At 42.7% G+C, this 13,209-nt stretch overlaps 2 protein-coding genes across 4 annotated transcripts; both read right to left on the reverse strand.

Moving 5' to 3' along the window:
* Nucleotides 1–444: 444 nt before the first annotated feature.
* On the reverse strand, nucleotides 445–5,530 carry LOC109765524 (probable inactive purple acid phosphatase 1). Its single transcript, XM_020324306.4, has 12 exons — nucleotides 5,115–5,530; nucleotides 4,754–4,845; nucleotides 4,529–4,595; nucleotides 4,317–4,439; nucleotides 3,904–3,996; nucleotides 3,304–3,433; nucleotides 3,018–3,099; nucleotides 2,774–2,906; nucleotides 1,723–1,928; nucleotides 1,492–1,617; nucleotides 1,053–1,362; nucleotides 445–970 (listed from the first exon to the last, which is right to left on the reverse strand). Exons 1-12 carry the CDS (start codon nucleotides 5,274–5,276, stop codon nucleotides 665–667), a joined length of 1,830 nt encoding a protein of 609 aa, XP_020179895.1. The 5' UTR covers nucleotides 5,277–5,530; the 3' UTR covers nucleotides 445–664.
* Nucleotides 5,531–5,966: 436 nt separating this feature from the next.
* Nucleotides 5,967–12,709, reverse strand: LOC109765526 (protein RIK). Of its 3 annotated transcripts, none has more exons than XR_012182330.1 (12): nucleotides 12,497–12,709; nucleotides 12,083–12,299; nucleotides 11,882–11,980; nucleotides 11,747–11,781; nucleotides 11,591–11,666; nucleotides 10,729–10,857; nucleotides 9,610–9,693; nucleotides 9,312–9,405; nucleotides 9,121–9,238; nucleotides 8,328–8,787; nucleotides 6,382–7,468; nucleotides 5,967–6,288 (listed from the first exon to the last, which is right to left on the reverse strand). XR_012182330.1 is itself a non-coding variant. In XM_020324307.4 (12 exons), the coding sequence occupies exons 1-12, from the start codon at nucleotides 12,553–12,555 to the stop codon at nucleotides 6,233–6,235; spliced, it is 1,827 nt and encodes a 608-aa protein (XP_020179896.2). In that variant the 5' UTR covers nucleotides 12,556–12,689; the 3' UTR covers nucleotides 5,967–6,232. The 3 variants fall into 3 exon arrangements, 1 of the variants encoding a protein (XP_020179896.2); XR_012182329.1 differs by having other exon boundaries at nucleotides 6,382–7,538; nucleotides 12,497–12,689; XM_020324307.4 differs by having other exon boundaries at nucleotides 6,382–6,781; nucleotides 12,497–12,689.
* Nucleotides 12,710–13,209: the final 500 nt, after the last annotated feature.

Genomic DNA, 13,209 nt, shown 5'->3' on the forward strand with positions numbered 1-13,209 from the left:
CCCCGAGCGCTGGCGCACTCTCAATGGGCTGGCCCATTGCGGGCTTTTCTTGTGTCTTTTCCCACTGGTGTTCGGATGGTCTAGAACCTTCCATGGACAATTATACTGTGTGTTTTTCTTTGTTGATTTTACAGGATTTTTCTTATTCCATTTTTATAATGTTGAGTATTTTTTGGAATCCAAGGACATTTTACAAATACGTGAAACATTTATGAAATATGGAAATATTTTTCAAATTTGTAAACATGTTTTAAATTCGGGAACATTTTTCAAAATTCGCCAATGCTCTATTTGGGAACATTTTTATAGTTCAGGAAATTTTTTAAATTAATGAACGTGTTTTGAAACTTGGCACTTTTCTTAAATCCACGAACATTGTTTTGTATGATGGAGTATGTTTAATGATTTTTTTAATAAGGGATATGAAAACACTTCAAAAAATCATTTTTAATTCGTGAACACTTTTATTTTTAATTCATTTTAATAAGGGTTTTAAAAAATATGGAAACACTTCAAAAAAATTGAAATTCAAAACACCTCTGCATGGGTTTCTCGGCCATCGATGAACACCACAGCATATCTATCCAAGTTTCATGAAGAGAACAAAATTGCATCCATCGATTCAACAACAGCAGAACCGAGCCGCATCAAACGGAGCGGTGCTCTAAGACGCCATGGTGGTGGCGGCGCAGTTGTCGACGCCGCAGGCGAGGACGTCGCGGTAGTCGCGCGAGACGGTGAAGCTGTCGCGCACGCTGCCGTCCCTGCTCCGCTTGTACTCCATGAGCAGCGTGGTGTGGTTGAACGCCGTCAGCTTGGCGAACCCGTAGTCCAGGTCCTGCGCGTGGCTCCACCGCGCCCGCTCCGCCGTGTACTCCGCCAGGCTCGCCCCGCCGCCGCCCACCACCACGTGCGTCGTCGCCGTGAACGCGCCGCTGTACCGGTCCGACCCCTTAGCCACGCACACGTTCTGCATTTGTCACAAGGCCCGGGCGTGAGCTAGCGTGAGGACACAACGGCCACAATCATGGACACGGAGGCTAGCTGCGTACCTCGTATACTGGGCACGTTCGCTCGTAGCCGTGGACGTGGCCGTACATGGCGATGTCGACCCTGTACTTCTGCCAGAGGAGCTGGAGGCTCTCCCTCCCCATGGGCTCCTCCGTCGTCCCTTCGGCGCCGTAGAAGGTGGCCGACGAGTAGCCCAGGACGCGGTGGGCGAGGAAGATGAGCCACGGCTGCTTCTGCCGGTCCACGGATGACAAGCAGTGCTCGATGAACTTGTACTGCTCGGTGCCTGGCCGCCAGTCCAGCTCCGTGTTGGCTACGCAGAACCGGAACATCCCGTAGTCCGTCAAGTACCTATACAGAAGATCAAAGGATCGATGATCATGAGTACCGACTCTATGAGGAGCTTCAAATGTGATTGGAGACATGTTCAGGTTTCATGTCATATCCTGAACAAATTCAGGACAGGAAATGCCAGCCTACCAGAACTGCTCACGGTTCTCTGCCGGCACATAGAACATGTTCTGAGCTGGCACGCCGCATTCGCCGCCCGAGTCCAAAGTCCCATAAAAGGATCCTGATCCAGGCCAGTCTCTTTCATGGTTACCGCTGTAAATGACAAATCATCAATATAATTATTATCAGAGAAGAATGGAACCTACTTTGCTCCATCTTGTTTTCAGCCCATTTTCTATTGTCACTCAGTTGGAGTACCTTGCCACCATGTAAGGTACAGTAGAGGCAATGGGTTCAACCTGTGCAGTGAACTGATCCCACTGTGACAGATAACCACTGGCGTAGCAGATGTCTCCGATATGCATCACCATATCGATATTCTTCAAGTCCTTAACTAGCTGGTAAGTTGTGTTGATTGAACCACGCTCAAAGTCATTGTATTCGTTTGAGCCATCAATCTCGGCCTGAGCAAAGAGTTCAATTGCCAGTTTTGAAGCCAGGCAGAAAAAATAAGCTCATCAATTTCCTCCTAACAATGTATCTTGTATTTACGAAAAGTAGAACACAATTAATGTTCTTATTTTACTTTTTAGTACTTGTTACTTTAACTCAACATGGTAAAACTTATGAAGAAAACAGGTTTTTGCTAAGCCTAACTGAAAGTACAACATGGATGCTGTGGCAAAAAGGATTGGTACTCTTAACAACAATAAAATGCGATAATCATCTTCTGAGCCCAGGCTCATCTGCACCTGCCCTGACGAAAAAATCAAAATAAATACTAGAAAAATTCAAAAAATTCCAAAAACAATTTGCATGGTACATAATTTGATGCGTGAGGTCCGCTCCAATTTTTAAATCATTCGGACATATGAGCAGCTCTCGGCAAAAAAGACAAAATCGGGGTCTGTAAAAAATTTACTGTTCATGCACTGTTCTGACTCGATTTGTCTTTTTTGCCGAGAGCTGCTCAGATGTCCAAATGATTTAAAAATTAGAGCGAACCTCATGCATGAGATTTTCTACCATGCAAAAAAAATTGGAATTTTTTGAATTTTTCTGATTTGTTTTCTGACCGGGTGCAGATGAGCCTGGGCACCGAATCGAAATGCTATATACTTATATATTCATAGTTCAACTCGAGTGCAGATAAGACGGACCAGAAATCAACATATGCTAAAATGGCTTCTGCCATGCCAACACTTCCATAGGCTAATCAGTAATCTAATAATTCTGCCCCATGCTCTTACAGCTTTTATTTTAATTTAAAATCGCAGAAATCATACTGGTGAAGTGGCATAGAACTCACCTTGCCCAAATCTCCAAATATGACAACACGTTGCAAAGAATCCTCCCCAGGATAGGGAGGTGCTTTGAAGCTATTCTGACGTCCCCAAACAATTTGACCATTGAATAGCCGATGGCCAATCCTGTACGTGTACCTGAAATTTGCACTCACCTATAAATCTCCGAGGTGCTTGCATTTGTGCAATTGAATAGCTAATACTAGGAGCACATGTGCAAATAGGCCAAGCTTATGAACACTTATTTACTTAAGATTAGGCCATAGGTCCTTGAAGAAACTTGTATGTATGAAACCAGGATCGCGCCATCCAACTGTCCTAGCAGGCGGACCTGTTGTAAAATCATAATAAAACACCATGCCATATGCCTTATGGGGTTAATCGTAAGTTACACGTCAATCATGCTTCATTCAGAACTATGCTATATACAATAAGAACTGTTCGGCAATTATAATCTTCTTTCAATACAATTTTTTGTTTTGTTTCAGACCTTATGAAGATGTTAGTTCCTGTATATATGGTAAGAATTACTGACCACACATAGTGTCGCGACTGAACGTAAGGGTGCCTGCAGGAGAAAGGATTTGGATTTGCCCTTGTATGCCCCATTCAACAAACGGTGTAGCCTCCTTGGTACTATATCCACTTGTCCATGTCACTGTCATCTAGCATCAAGTTATTTAACATCAATCAAGATCCTGAAAATATGGTACGGTATAATTCACAGAAGCGCTAGGCACATACTCCCTCCGTTCCGAATTACTTGTCGCAGGTATGGATGTATCTAGATGTATTTTAGTTCTAGATACATCCATTTCTGCGACGAGTAGTTTGGAACGGAGGGAGTAGTTCTTAAAGAAACTTTGAGGACAAAGAACAATTCTGAACATAAAACCTATAACTACTGCCCTAAATGAGAACTATCTGAAAGACATTAAATTCCTATTTCTGTCGCTCTGAAATTCCAGCTCCTTTCTGTTGGTCAGCCGATAGCTTCTGTTACAGAAACGGCCAAAGGAATAAGCTTGATTTCTCATCTATTTGCATTTGGCGTTTTTTTCCTCCATAGATCACAATGTACAACGTTCAGTTTATACCCATTCATTAATGAAATATTTAAGGAAATGGTACTTACTTCATCCCAGGACTTTCCTTGTGCCAAGCGTGGGTATACAGGAGCCTTCGGGTTTGCGAAAGTTATGCTATTTGAACGTGTGATAAGCTTCGGCTGTTATATTATATACAAAAGATGCAAATAGCCATGTTAGAGCAAGCACTATTTAACAGTCGCGCACTGATAAAAAATGAGAAGGCTAAAATAAATATTACTCCAGTGTATCTCAGCTGAAATGGCATTAACTGCCATGGTCTCAGAAAAGAAAAAACAGCATTGGCTATCAATCTACCATGCACAAAATCAGAGTGATCACTCTTCAACTCTCTCCCCCAGAAAAAATGAACGATGTTCAGTTTCAACTTCCAACACCCTGTGGTTCAGCGTAGTAAGCTGAGCTCCGATATGAACAAACAAGGAGCAATTGTACATACATTTGAGAGGCCTCCAGAAAACAATGCGAATGATATATCACTCCTCTGATTAATTATCTGAAGCCTCAAGGACCCCTTTCCGGTCTTGGCATAGTCGGCCGTCGTGTAGTTTGCATATTGGAACTGCCAAAAATGATACCTCATTATTCAGCATATGTTAAAAATGTTCCGAGGTCACACACGGAGGAAGAATCGCGGAGAATGACACCAACCTTAATAGGAGCCGTGCACAAAAGAGGGGCCTCGACCCATTGGTTCTCCGACGGGCAAATGGAGTCACTGTTAAATACAGCAAAACGAATCTGTGAGTAAGCCAGTGTCCAATCCATCTTTCTTTTCTGCTCTTTTAATGAAGCCTTTAAATTCAGCAACGAGAAGCAGTGAAGAATAAACTGTCATGCCAGGGGAAATCATACTAGTCAAGATGTGCATCTTACCTGAAATTAGCAGGGGAAAAGACCCCAATCCAGTCATCCTTGGATGGCCTGGGGTTGTTAAACCCGATGGTCACCCATTCTTGGTCCTGCCCCTGTAACAAATGTGGTACAGCCGATTAATCTGACAGTGCATCAACTGCTTCAGTCAAATGCGGCCCTTTCGTTCTCTTCCAGGTCATGCTGCCAATTCGAGTTTCACTGGATATCTATCTACTGTATCTATCAGCAGCTACAGTGGCGCTGGTACTGACACTGATTGACCAAATTTAATTCCAGATGGGACCAAAATGCTCAAGCTCTGGACCTCGTGCGCATGGTGCTCGCGGGGCGGGAAGAAGGAACGATGGTGGGGAAAGCTCACCTGCAGGCCGAGGAGGAGCGGCGAGACGTCGACGGAGGCGCCCGGATGGATCGCCAAGGTGGCCCGGTGGACGCCGATCTTCGACAGCGGCTGCTCGCCGCCGGCAGCGGCCAACACGGCGGCGCTGAAGGCGACCAGCAGATGCACCAGAGCCGCCACCATCGTCGTTCCCGGCGACTCCCCAGAGCTCACAAACCACAGCAGCACAGTATTCGTATATATAGGATACTAATAGGCGAAGCGAGAGCAAATACTTTATGGAGCAGAATATCAGCAGATGGCCCGAGGAACGAGTGACGTCTAAGCTAAGCCATGGACAAAGAACCCGTCAGAAAAAAAAAGCCATAGACAAAGAAAGTTCAGACGTTCACAGAAGGAAGAGAGGTCAAGATGAGATCGTTTAGGTGCCGTGCCACGTGTTCAGGGTCGCGTAAATCTTTCTTTATCCGTCTTGGAATTGAACTGTTTCGTGCCGTGTCGAATTCGCATTCCAAACGGCAAACAGAGGCTGCAAGTTGCCACACCTTTGTGCAAGGCAGCCACCGTGTGTGAGTAGACTATATTGATTATACTACCATGCAAAAAAAAGACTATTGATTATACTCCCTCTGTTCCTAATATACTAGGTTTTGGCAATTTCAATTTAAGCTGCCAAAACGTCATATATTTAGGAACCGAGCGAGTGCACAGTTTATAAAAAGGTACACTACAATGCTGACAGCACCTAAACACATACTCCCTCGGTCCTAAATTACTTGTCGCAAAAATGATAGAATTGAATGTATCTAGAACTAAAAATTTCTGCGACAAGTAATTGGGGGCGGAGGGAGTATCAACATATTGAAAGAATACTTAAGGAACCATGCTAGTTACTACTGTACTTCAGATGGGAAAATCACGTGTATCCAGATCAGGGGAATCTGTTGACCTGATAACATTGATACAAAATGACAAGCTCAACGACTTGTTGCGTTGAGAAAATGCATCAGGACTGTCTACCGGCATTTCCATTTCACAGCACTAGTGTTACCCACAGTACAGTTACACTACACGCTCATTCTCACACCGACGAAAATGGTTTCTGCCCTGAACTGGGAGTTGTATTCCCTCCAGGCACGCTAGTCCTCATCGTCGTCGTCATCATCCCCATAGTCCATAAGCTTCAGCAGAGTATCTGAAAATGGACGCAAAGATAATATATTAAGCTTACAGAAGTTAGATTAGATCTATATATACAAAATGTTATATCATGGTGCTCCTCTATTACCAGAAACAGATGCAATACTTGGCTTTTCCTCTTTAGGCTCCTTCGAAGGTGGTGCAGCAGAACTCGCGTCCAACGATCTCAGAGGCGCCAACGGCTCCTTTAGGGCTGAATGCCTATTCTCATTTCTTAACACTTCATTTGAAGGGAACTTAGGTGGTGGCGGAGGCATGCTCCTGGGTGGTGGGGGTGGCATGCTATTAGGATATGGCAGTGACATGTTCTTGGGTGGTGGTGGTGGCGGCATGCTAGTGTATACAGACGGATGAGATGGATGTGGATCTTGTGGAAGTATCCTATTTGATCCAGGCTGAACTTTCATTGTAGGTGCAACCGATGAACTGTTCATTTTACCTAGATCATCTAAACCTGTCTTAACAAATTTGGACCCCTGTTGTGAGTTCTGGAAACATGAAACAAAAACACTTTCCCATCAAATTCCTTTGCATTGAATTAAATTAAAGCATATTAATGGTAAAACGCAAAAGGAGGATGAAATCGGCAACTACTGTCCATAAACAGCACCACCAGTGCATAAATACATGAATTATATGGAATTGCAGTACAAGTAAACATGACATATGGAAAACCATTAATCATGCCGACTTAGCAAGTTGGGGGCAGCAATGTTTGTACAACTAAGAAAGTAAAGAAAGCTTCCTTTTAAGTGTTTAATAAAGCCATTTTGTTCTAAACAAAATAGTAAAATAATTTTGCACATTTGTACTAGTTATTATAGGTGAGTGTGACTAAGCGAGCAAGTTTTCTAAATGCAGAACTGTAGGCATTTTCTCAGAGGAATAAAGTGGGGCTTAACCAGATTAATACCAATACCTATTAAGAAAACTATATCAGCCAAGAATGCCATATGTATGCTAGCGATGTTAACAGCATTTGTTGAAGCGTATGGTAGCAATGTTAATTGTCATTTACTGAAGTCTGCATGCTGGCAGCAACAGGTTGAAAACAAGGGTACTTTGCATTAGCAACAAGAAAATAGAAGCAATCATCCAATTCACAAGCAGAATAACCCTGCATATCTTATCAGCTAAACACCATCGCGATTGCAAACTCCAACTTGGAATAAACCCTGTAGAAAAAAAGAACACATATAGATCTATTACCACCCTGCGAGCTTCAGACATGGTCAGAGAAAATACCTGGAATGAAATTATATGTTAGAAGCAGATAAGACAGTCCAAAAAAAATCAATATGTGAATCTGGCAGTCATCAACTTACAAGTTACAGTAGTTTTTAGCTATATGATGAAATGTAAAGTTCCCCTACATTGCAGGAACTGAAATTGCTTAATGAAAAAGCAAATTTCACAAATCTATTTGTGTGGTCCTTTTCTAGTTTAAAACAAGCCAAATATAACATGAAGTGGTATTGTTATTTTCAAAGTTTTCAAACTATTCAAGTGTGGTCAGTGTTATCAGATACAATATCCAAACTGCAGAACATTGCTATTTTGCACCAGAAACTCCTTAATAATCAAAAGTGTGTCTCTAGTTTAAACTCTGTAGGTGCTACAATGTTACCATCACTTTCTTAATATAACATGCTGAAATCACATTTAAAATTAGAATGATGCAAACGTTTGCTAAAGATTTCATAAAATCAAGATATACAACAAACAAAATTCATACGGGTTCTCCACTAGCAATATTTGCCTTGAATTCGTGTAGATAAGACATCAGATAGTGATCTTATCAAAGATGGCACAAGGTAAGCTGGAAAAGGTGAGCCACTGAGAACAGTTCAACTAGGGTGGTAATGTGGGGATAGACATGGAGAGGAAGGGGCGAGCAGTGGGGGTGAATGATGGATGGGGAATTTTTCTGAGGGGTAGACTGAAGGCTGCAAGAGATAGGCTTGGGAAGAATGTAGCTGTAATCAAATATCAAGTCCAAGATGTAGCAGTTGAATCAGTTCAAATAATCCGCACCTGAAGGTCTGCTGTTGGCAGTTCCTGGAATTTCCTCCTCTGTGAGCGTTTATCTGCCTCCAACTTTGTACTTGTGTTCACACTTGTCGTCATGCTTGCTGATGTGGATGCCACTGGAATAACCTGAGTTGTCGAAGATGAAGCATGCTTGAGTGTTAATGCCACCTGCTGCAATGGAGTTGCCTGGGGATAGATGTCTCCATAGCCATTGTAAGAAGCCCCACGATTTGCTGCTTGACTAGGATAGATCAGGTTACTGGGTGGGGGAATCCCAGAATAAGTTGGCGCCCCAGATTGAAGTGTCACTGAAGGAGCAGATATGGGAGAAGTAACTCCAGTAGGGGCAAAGGAATGTGATGCTCCAGTTGACACACATATGTCTGATGTTCCCGAGGTGTGCACACCAGTCAACAGTTGCTGAGGAGGTGGAACAGCACCATATACTTTTGAAGAAGAAATTCTGTCACACAAAAAACATAGTGAGAATATATGCTAAGACATTTCTAATTTCTTGCTTCGCTGATGTGGTAAGCTAGATATTGTGTTAACTGGTACAAGTACATTAATAGAGTCATATTCTTACAGTATTTCAAAGGATAAACTGACAGAATCACAAGTGAGTTAATCACTAATCATAGCATATAAGTACAGTAAAGTATGAATATATTGCATTATGCTAGTCAGCAAATCGATCCCATTGGTTTGGTAGAAATAGAATGCAAAATTGTTCTGATGTAGCCAGAGAAACAAATAAAACTATTAAGGGGATTAAACCTGATCAAAATATACAGACCTGGAAGCACCAAGTTCCGCTGCTATTGTATCTAGAAGGTTTTCTGCTAAAACCTTTGCAGCTTCTAGGCTCTTCAAATGCACACCTGATAGGTGCATGTGCAGAGGTTGTTGTGATGCTGCAATAGACATTACGAGATAAATACAGGATTGCAAGATACAAATTTCCAAAAGCTGCTACAAATCACCAACCTTCAGCGTGACAATTGCCAAGATTCCCTGAATCTTTTCCTCTTAGTACAACAGTGACCCCTGTTTCATTCATAATGTGATTTATGTACTGATCCTGCATAAACAAATCAGAAGCACCAGCAGAACAAGAACAGTTTTTCCCATCCAGATTGGGATGTCAGAGAAAGCATTCACAATTAGTTCTTTTCTCGACAAAGAGGAAAATAAAACAAGACTATTGACAAATAAAACAGGAGGGATATCAAGAATAACATGATTAAATTTAACCAGTGTCGCTTATTGTTTTCCAAGAACATACATTTGGTCCACGGATGCGAGCTGCAACATTCAATGATGGATCTGCGTCAAAACCCAAAAAGATGGAGGCGCTAAAAGGAACAGCCTGTGAAATAAGAAGGAAGGTGTTAATCTAGTAAGGAAAATTTTATTACATAGTAATACCGTAACTATTTTACAGCTGATTCCCGCCTCCAAAAAAGAAGGGAAGACTGGAACTGTGCCATGAAAAGATCCTAAATTTAGGACAGTGCTATGGGAAAGTTCTGGTTTAAAATGTTAGTTGTAAAGGTTAGGGATCTGATCCTAACCTAAGCCTTTAATAGATCAAATTTTTCGGGTGCTTCAGAATCATGGACGGGATAAATGTATGAAGTCATCCATGAAAGTGACAAAGCGTCAAATCCATCTACATATTTCACAGGAAAAGTTTCACAAATGTCATTGTGAATTAATTCAAAATGTTTTGTGCTTCTAGTTGCTCCTTTCTCGAATGTTCTAACATATTTTCCCTTTATACAATCAATATACATTGGCTTGGAAGTCATAAAGTCAAATGAATGAAGAATTACTTAATGAGATTTCCATCCTCCCTCTCTGAATGTGACCTAAACAGCAGTGCCACAATTTCGATGAAGGATCAATGCTTTTCCTTATTTATGGCTACCGTTATTATCACATATACATTCACAGCTTAATCATTTTTTTCTCGGTATGTTTTTCATTGCATGATGCATCCTTTTCCAGCAAAAGGAGCCAATGAAAGGCCATAGAGCGATATTTCCCCAAACGATGCAATCTTTGTAAGTATTTAGCTGCATAACTTCTTAAGCTGTGTTTTCCTAATCAGAAGATCTATTATCAGTACATACCCGAAAAATCAACACTGGAAATGATTACATACTTACATGTACTCAGCAAACATTGTAACAAGCATCATCCATATATCTGAGTATTTAATGTTATACCAACACTTGCATTCTATCAATACAAATCGAGATAAATGCGGGCAAAGGATGAATTCAGAAAATAATTAGACCGGATACTAACAAATGCCGTGAACGCACCATGTACTGTTCTATTAGGTGTTTTCCGTCCACTAAATTATCAAGTTAAGCAAACTGAGATATGAAGGAGAGACCTGTCTGTTGCTCTGGATAGAAGGGAAATTGGCTGATGTGGCTTCTGGCATTTGGCCATGTTTCAAGATGTCCTCGATCATTGACGCTGCAAGATCAACTGCTTTAATGCGCTCAGCGGTATCTTTTAGCTAAAGCGGGAAAAAGGTTAGTTTGTCATTATCTAACTATAACTAGAAAGTAATTAAAAAATGCTGCTATGTGTAAGCCATTGTAATTGTTTAGTTCTATAGTAACAGAAAAATATGATAATAGCACTGAAATAATGAATAGAGGAAGTCATTACACAGATAGAGTGCACTGTGCCAAGAACACAGGCATGTTGCATCCCACATCACCACAAGTTACAAAACTTGTATATTATCTTCAAATATTACCATTGGCACTACTACTGCTTCATGACAATTAACACGAAAAGACATAATATGAGCGCCCTAACTAAGCAGAATTCAGACACTTATGACCTTAAGTCCTGACCCTTGCAAAGCAGTTACAGTTGAACAAATAACAGGCAATCTGAACTTGACAATTTCGAATTTGATGGTAACCCATCAACATGTCTGTGATAGTGTTGCTGAGTCCAATTTGACAAAAAACGGAAAAAAGACAAGGGCATAACAAAACGTGGAGAATAAGTCACAAACTTGTAACAAGATTGAACAGATATTATATAGCCCCTCGAAACAGTGATTAATAGTATTGTATTGGACTGTAAAGGTTGCAACATGATAATTTCTTCAGCTTCCAGAGCACTTTCCCACAGAAAGGTATGACTACGAAGCAGTTGAAGTTTACTCCAGGAATAACAGAAAATCAAAGAAGTGAAGTGGAACTTTAAGATATCATCGTGTGGGCATTATTTACCTGAGATCCTGCGGAGATATGTAGATAGAGTGGCTTCTCACCATCAGGCTGTCCATTAGGAGGATGGTATTTTCCCCTGGGCGGGTCAAATAAATATCAGAAAGGTAACGTACCAAGTCAATAATGAGTGGACACCAATTGTGCATGTCAGGATACCTTGTAATGATGACAGTGCATGTGCATTGTTGAATCTGTTGAATATCAAGCAAGCGGTTATTACCTTTATTGTCAAAAAACTGATTTTCACAGAAGAACATCACGGTCACGATTGTTTGGCTGTTACAGATTTACCTCGTCCTGTGTTTGCCGCTTCGTGAGCTTATATCGCACAGATGGATCAGCGTCATTTATAACAACTTCTCGTGCTATAAGCTCATCCGGTAGTTTTGCCTGAGGCAACAAGAAACACGAGATAGTAAACATGTGTGCCCAGATAATACATAGACTAGATTGCTCATATGGGGGGTGGGGACTGTATCATGGAAGACAGACCTGACTTAATTTCTGAATCGCAGCAGCAGCACTCTGAAGCACCGATGGAGCGAGCTGCGGGGGCAAAGCATAAGGGGCGGCAGGATACGCAGTAGTGCCAGGGAATTGAACGCCGGCCAGAGCTCCGACGTTCAACACGGGCAGTCCCGCCGCCTTAGCAGCAGCAGCAGCCGCGGCGACCAAGTCCTCTGCGGGCTGATCCCACTTCCTCTTCTTCCTGACAAGCAACCACACACGTTTCAGCCCAGCCCTCACATCGCGCAACTATGACCCCAATGGAGAAATACGGGCGGCGCGAAATTTTTTTTTTTAGGCCAACGGTGGAAGGAGGGGAACGGCGCTAGGCGCCGGACGGATCTCCAGGGTTCGGGAGCTTCGGGAATCGGAGAAGGAGCGGGGACAAGAGGCTCATACCTCTGCTTGGTCCCGGTGGTGGGCTCGCCTGAGGCCCTGGAAATGCGTTCCTCCGTCATGGACGCTCGGTCGCCGGCGGGTGGCCTCTAGGTTGAGACGAACCGGACGAGACGGGCGCGAGGACGGCGGCGGTGGTGGGGTGGATGCGTGCGGCCGACGAGATGGCTGGATTGGGGGAAAATCGACTTGGGCTGGGTAGGGCCGTACAGTAGTGGACCCTTTGTCAACGAATTTGGATTTTAAGTTTTCTTCGAAAAGATTCGCTTGATTATTTGTTCATCTTTCCTCTGTTTTTCAGAAACTTTCAATCTACTCATTTTCAATCATGGAAGTACAAAGAACAACAAAGCTAATAAAAATTACAACCATGTCCGTGGACCACCTAGCACCGACTACAAGCACTGGAGCGAGCCGAAGGAGCGCCACCGTCATCGCCCCTCCCTCACCAAAGTCGGGGAAACCTTGTTGTAATAGGTAGTCGAAAAGTCATCGTGTGAAGGTCCCATAGGACCAACACACCAGAGTAGCAACCATAGCCGATGAAGAAAGTCGTAGATCAGAAGGATCAAACCTGTAAACAACCGAACGAAGACGAACAAAGACTGGACCCAAACAGATCCACCGAAGACCATCACCGACTGAATCCCACGAGATCCGATGGAGACACACCTCCACACACTCTCCGACGATATTAGACGCACCATCGGGACGAG

The sequence above is a fragment of the Aegilops tauschii genome, chromosome 4 (assembly GCF_002575655.3).
Source record: "Aegilops tauschii subsp. strangulata cultivar AL8/78 chromosome 4, Aet v6.0, whole genome shotgun sequence".
Classification (NCBI taxonomy): Eukaryota; Viridiplantae; Streptophyta; class Magnoliopsida; order Poales; family Poaceae; genus Aegilops; species Aegilops tauschii.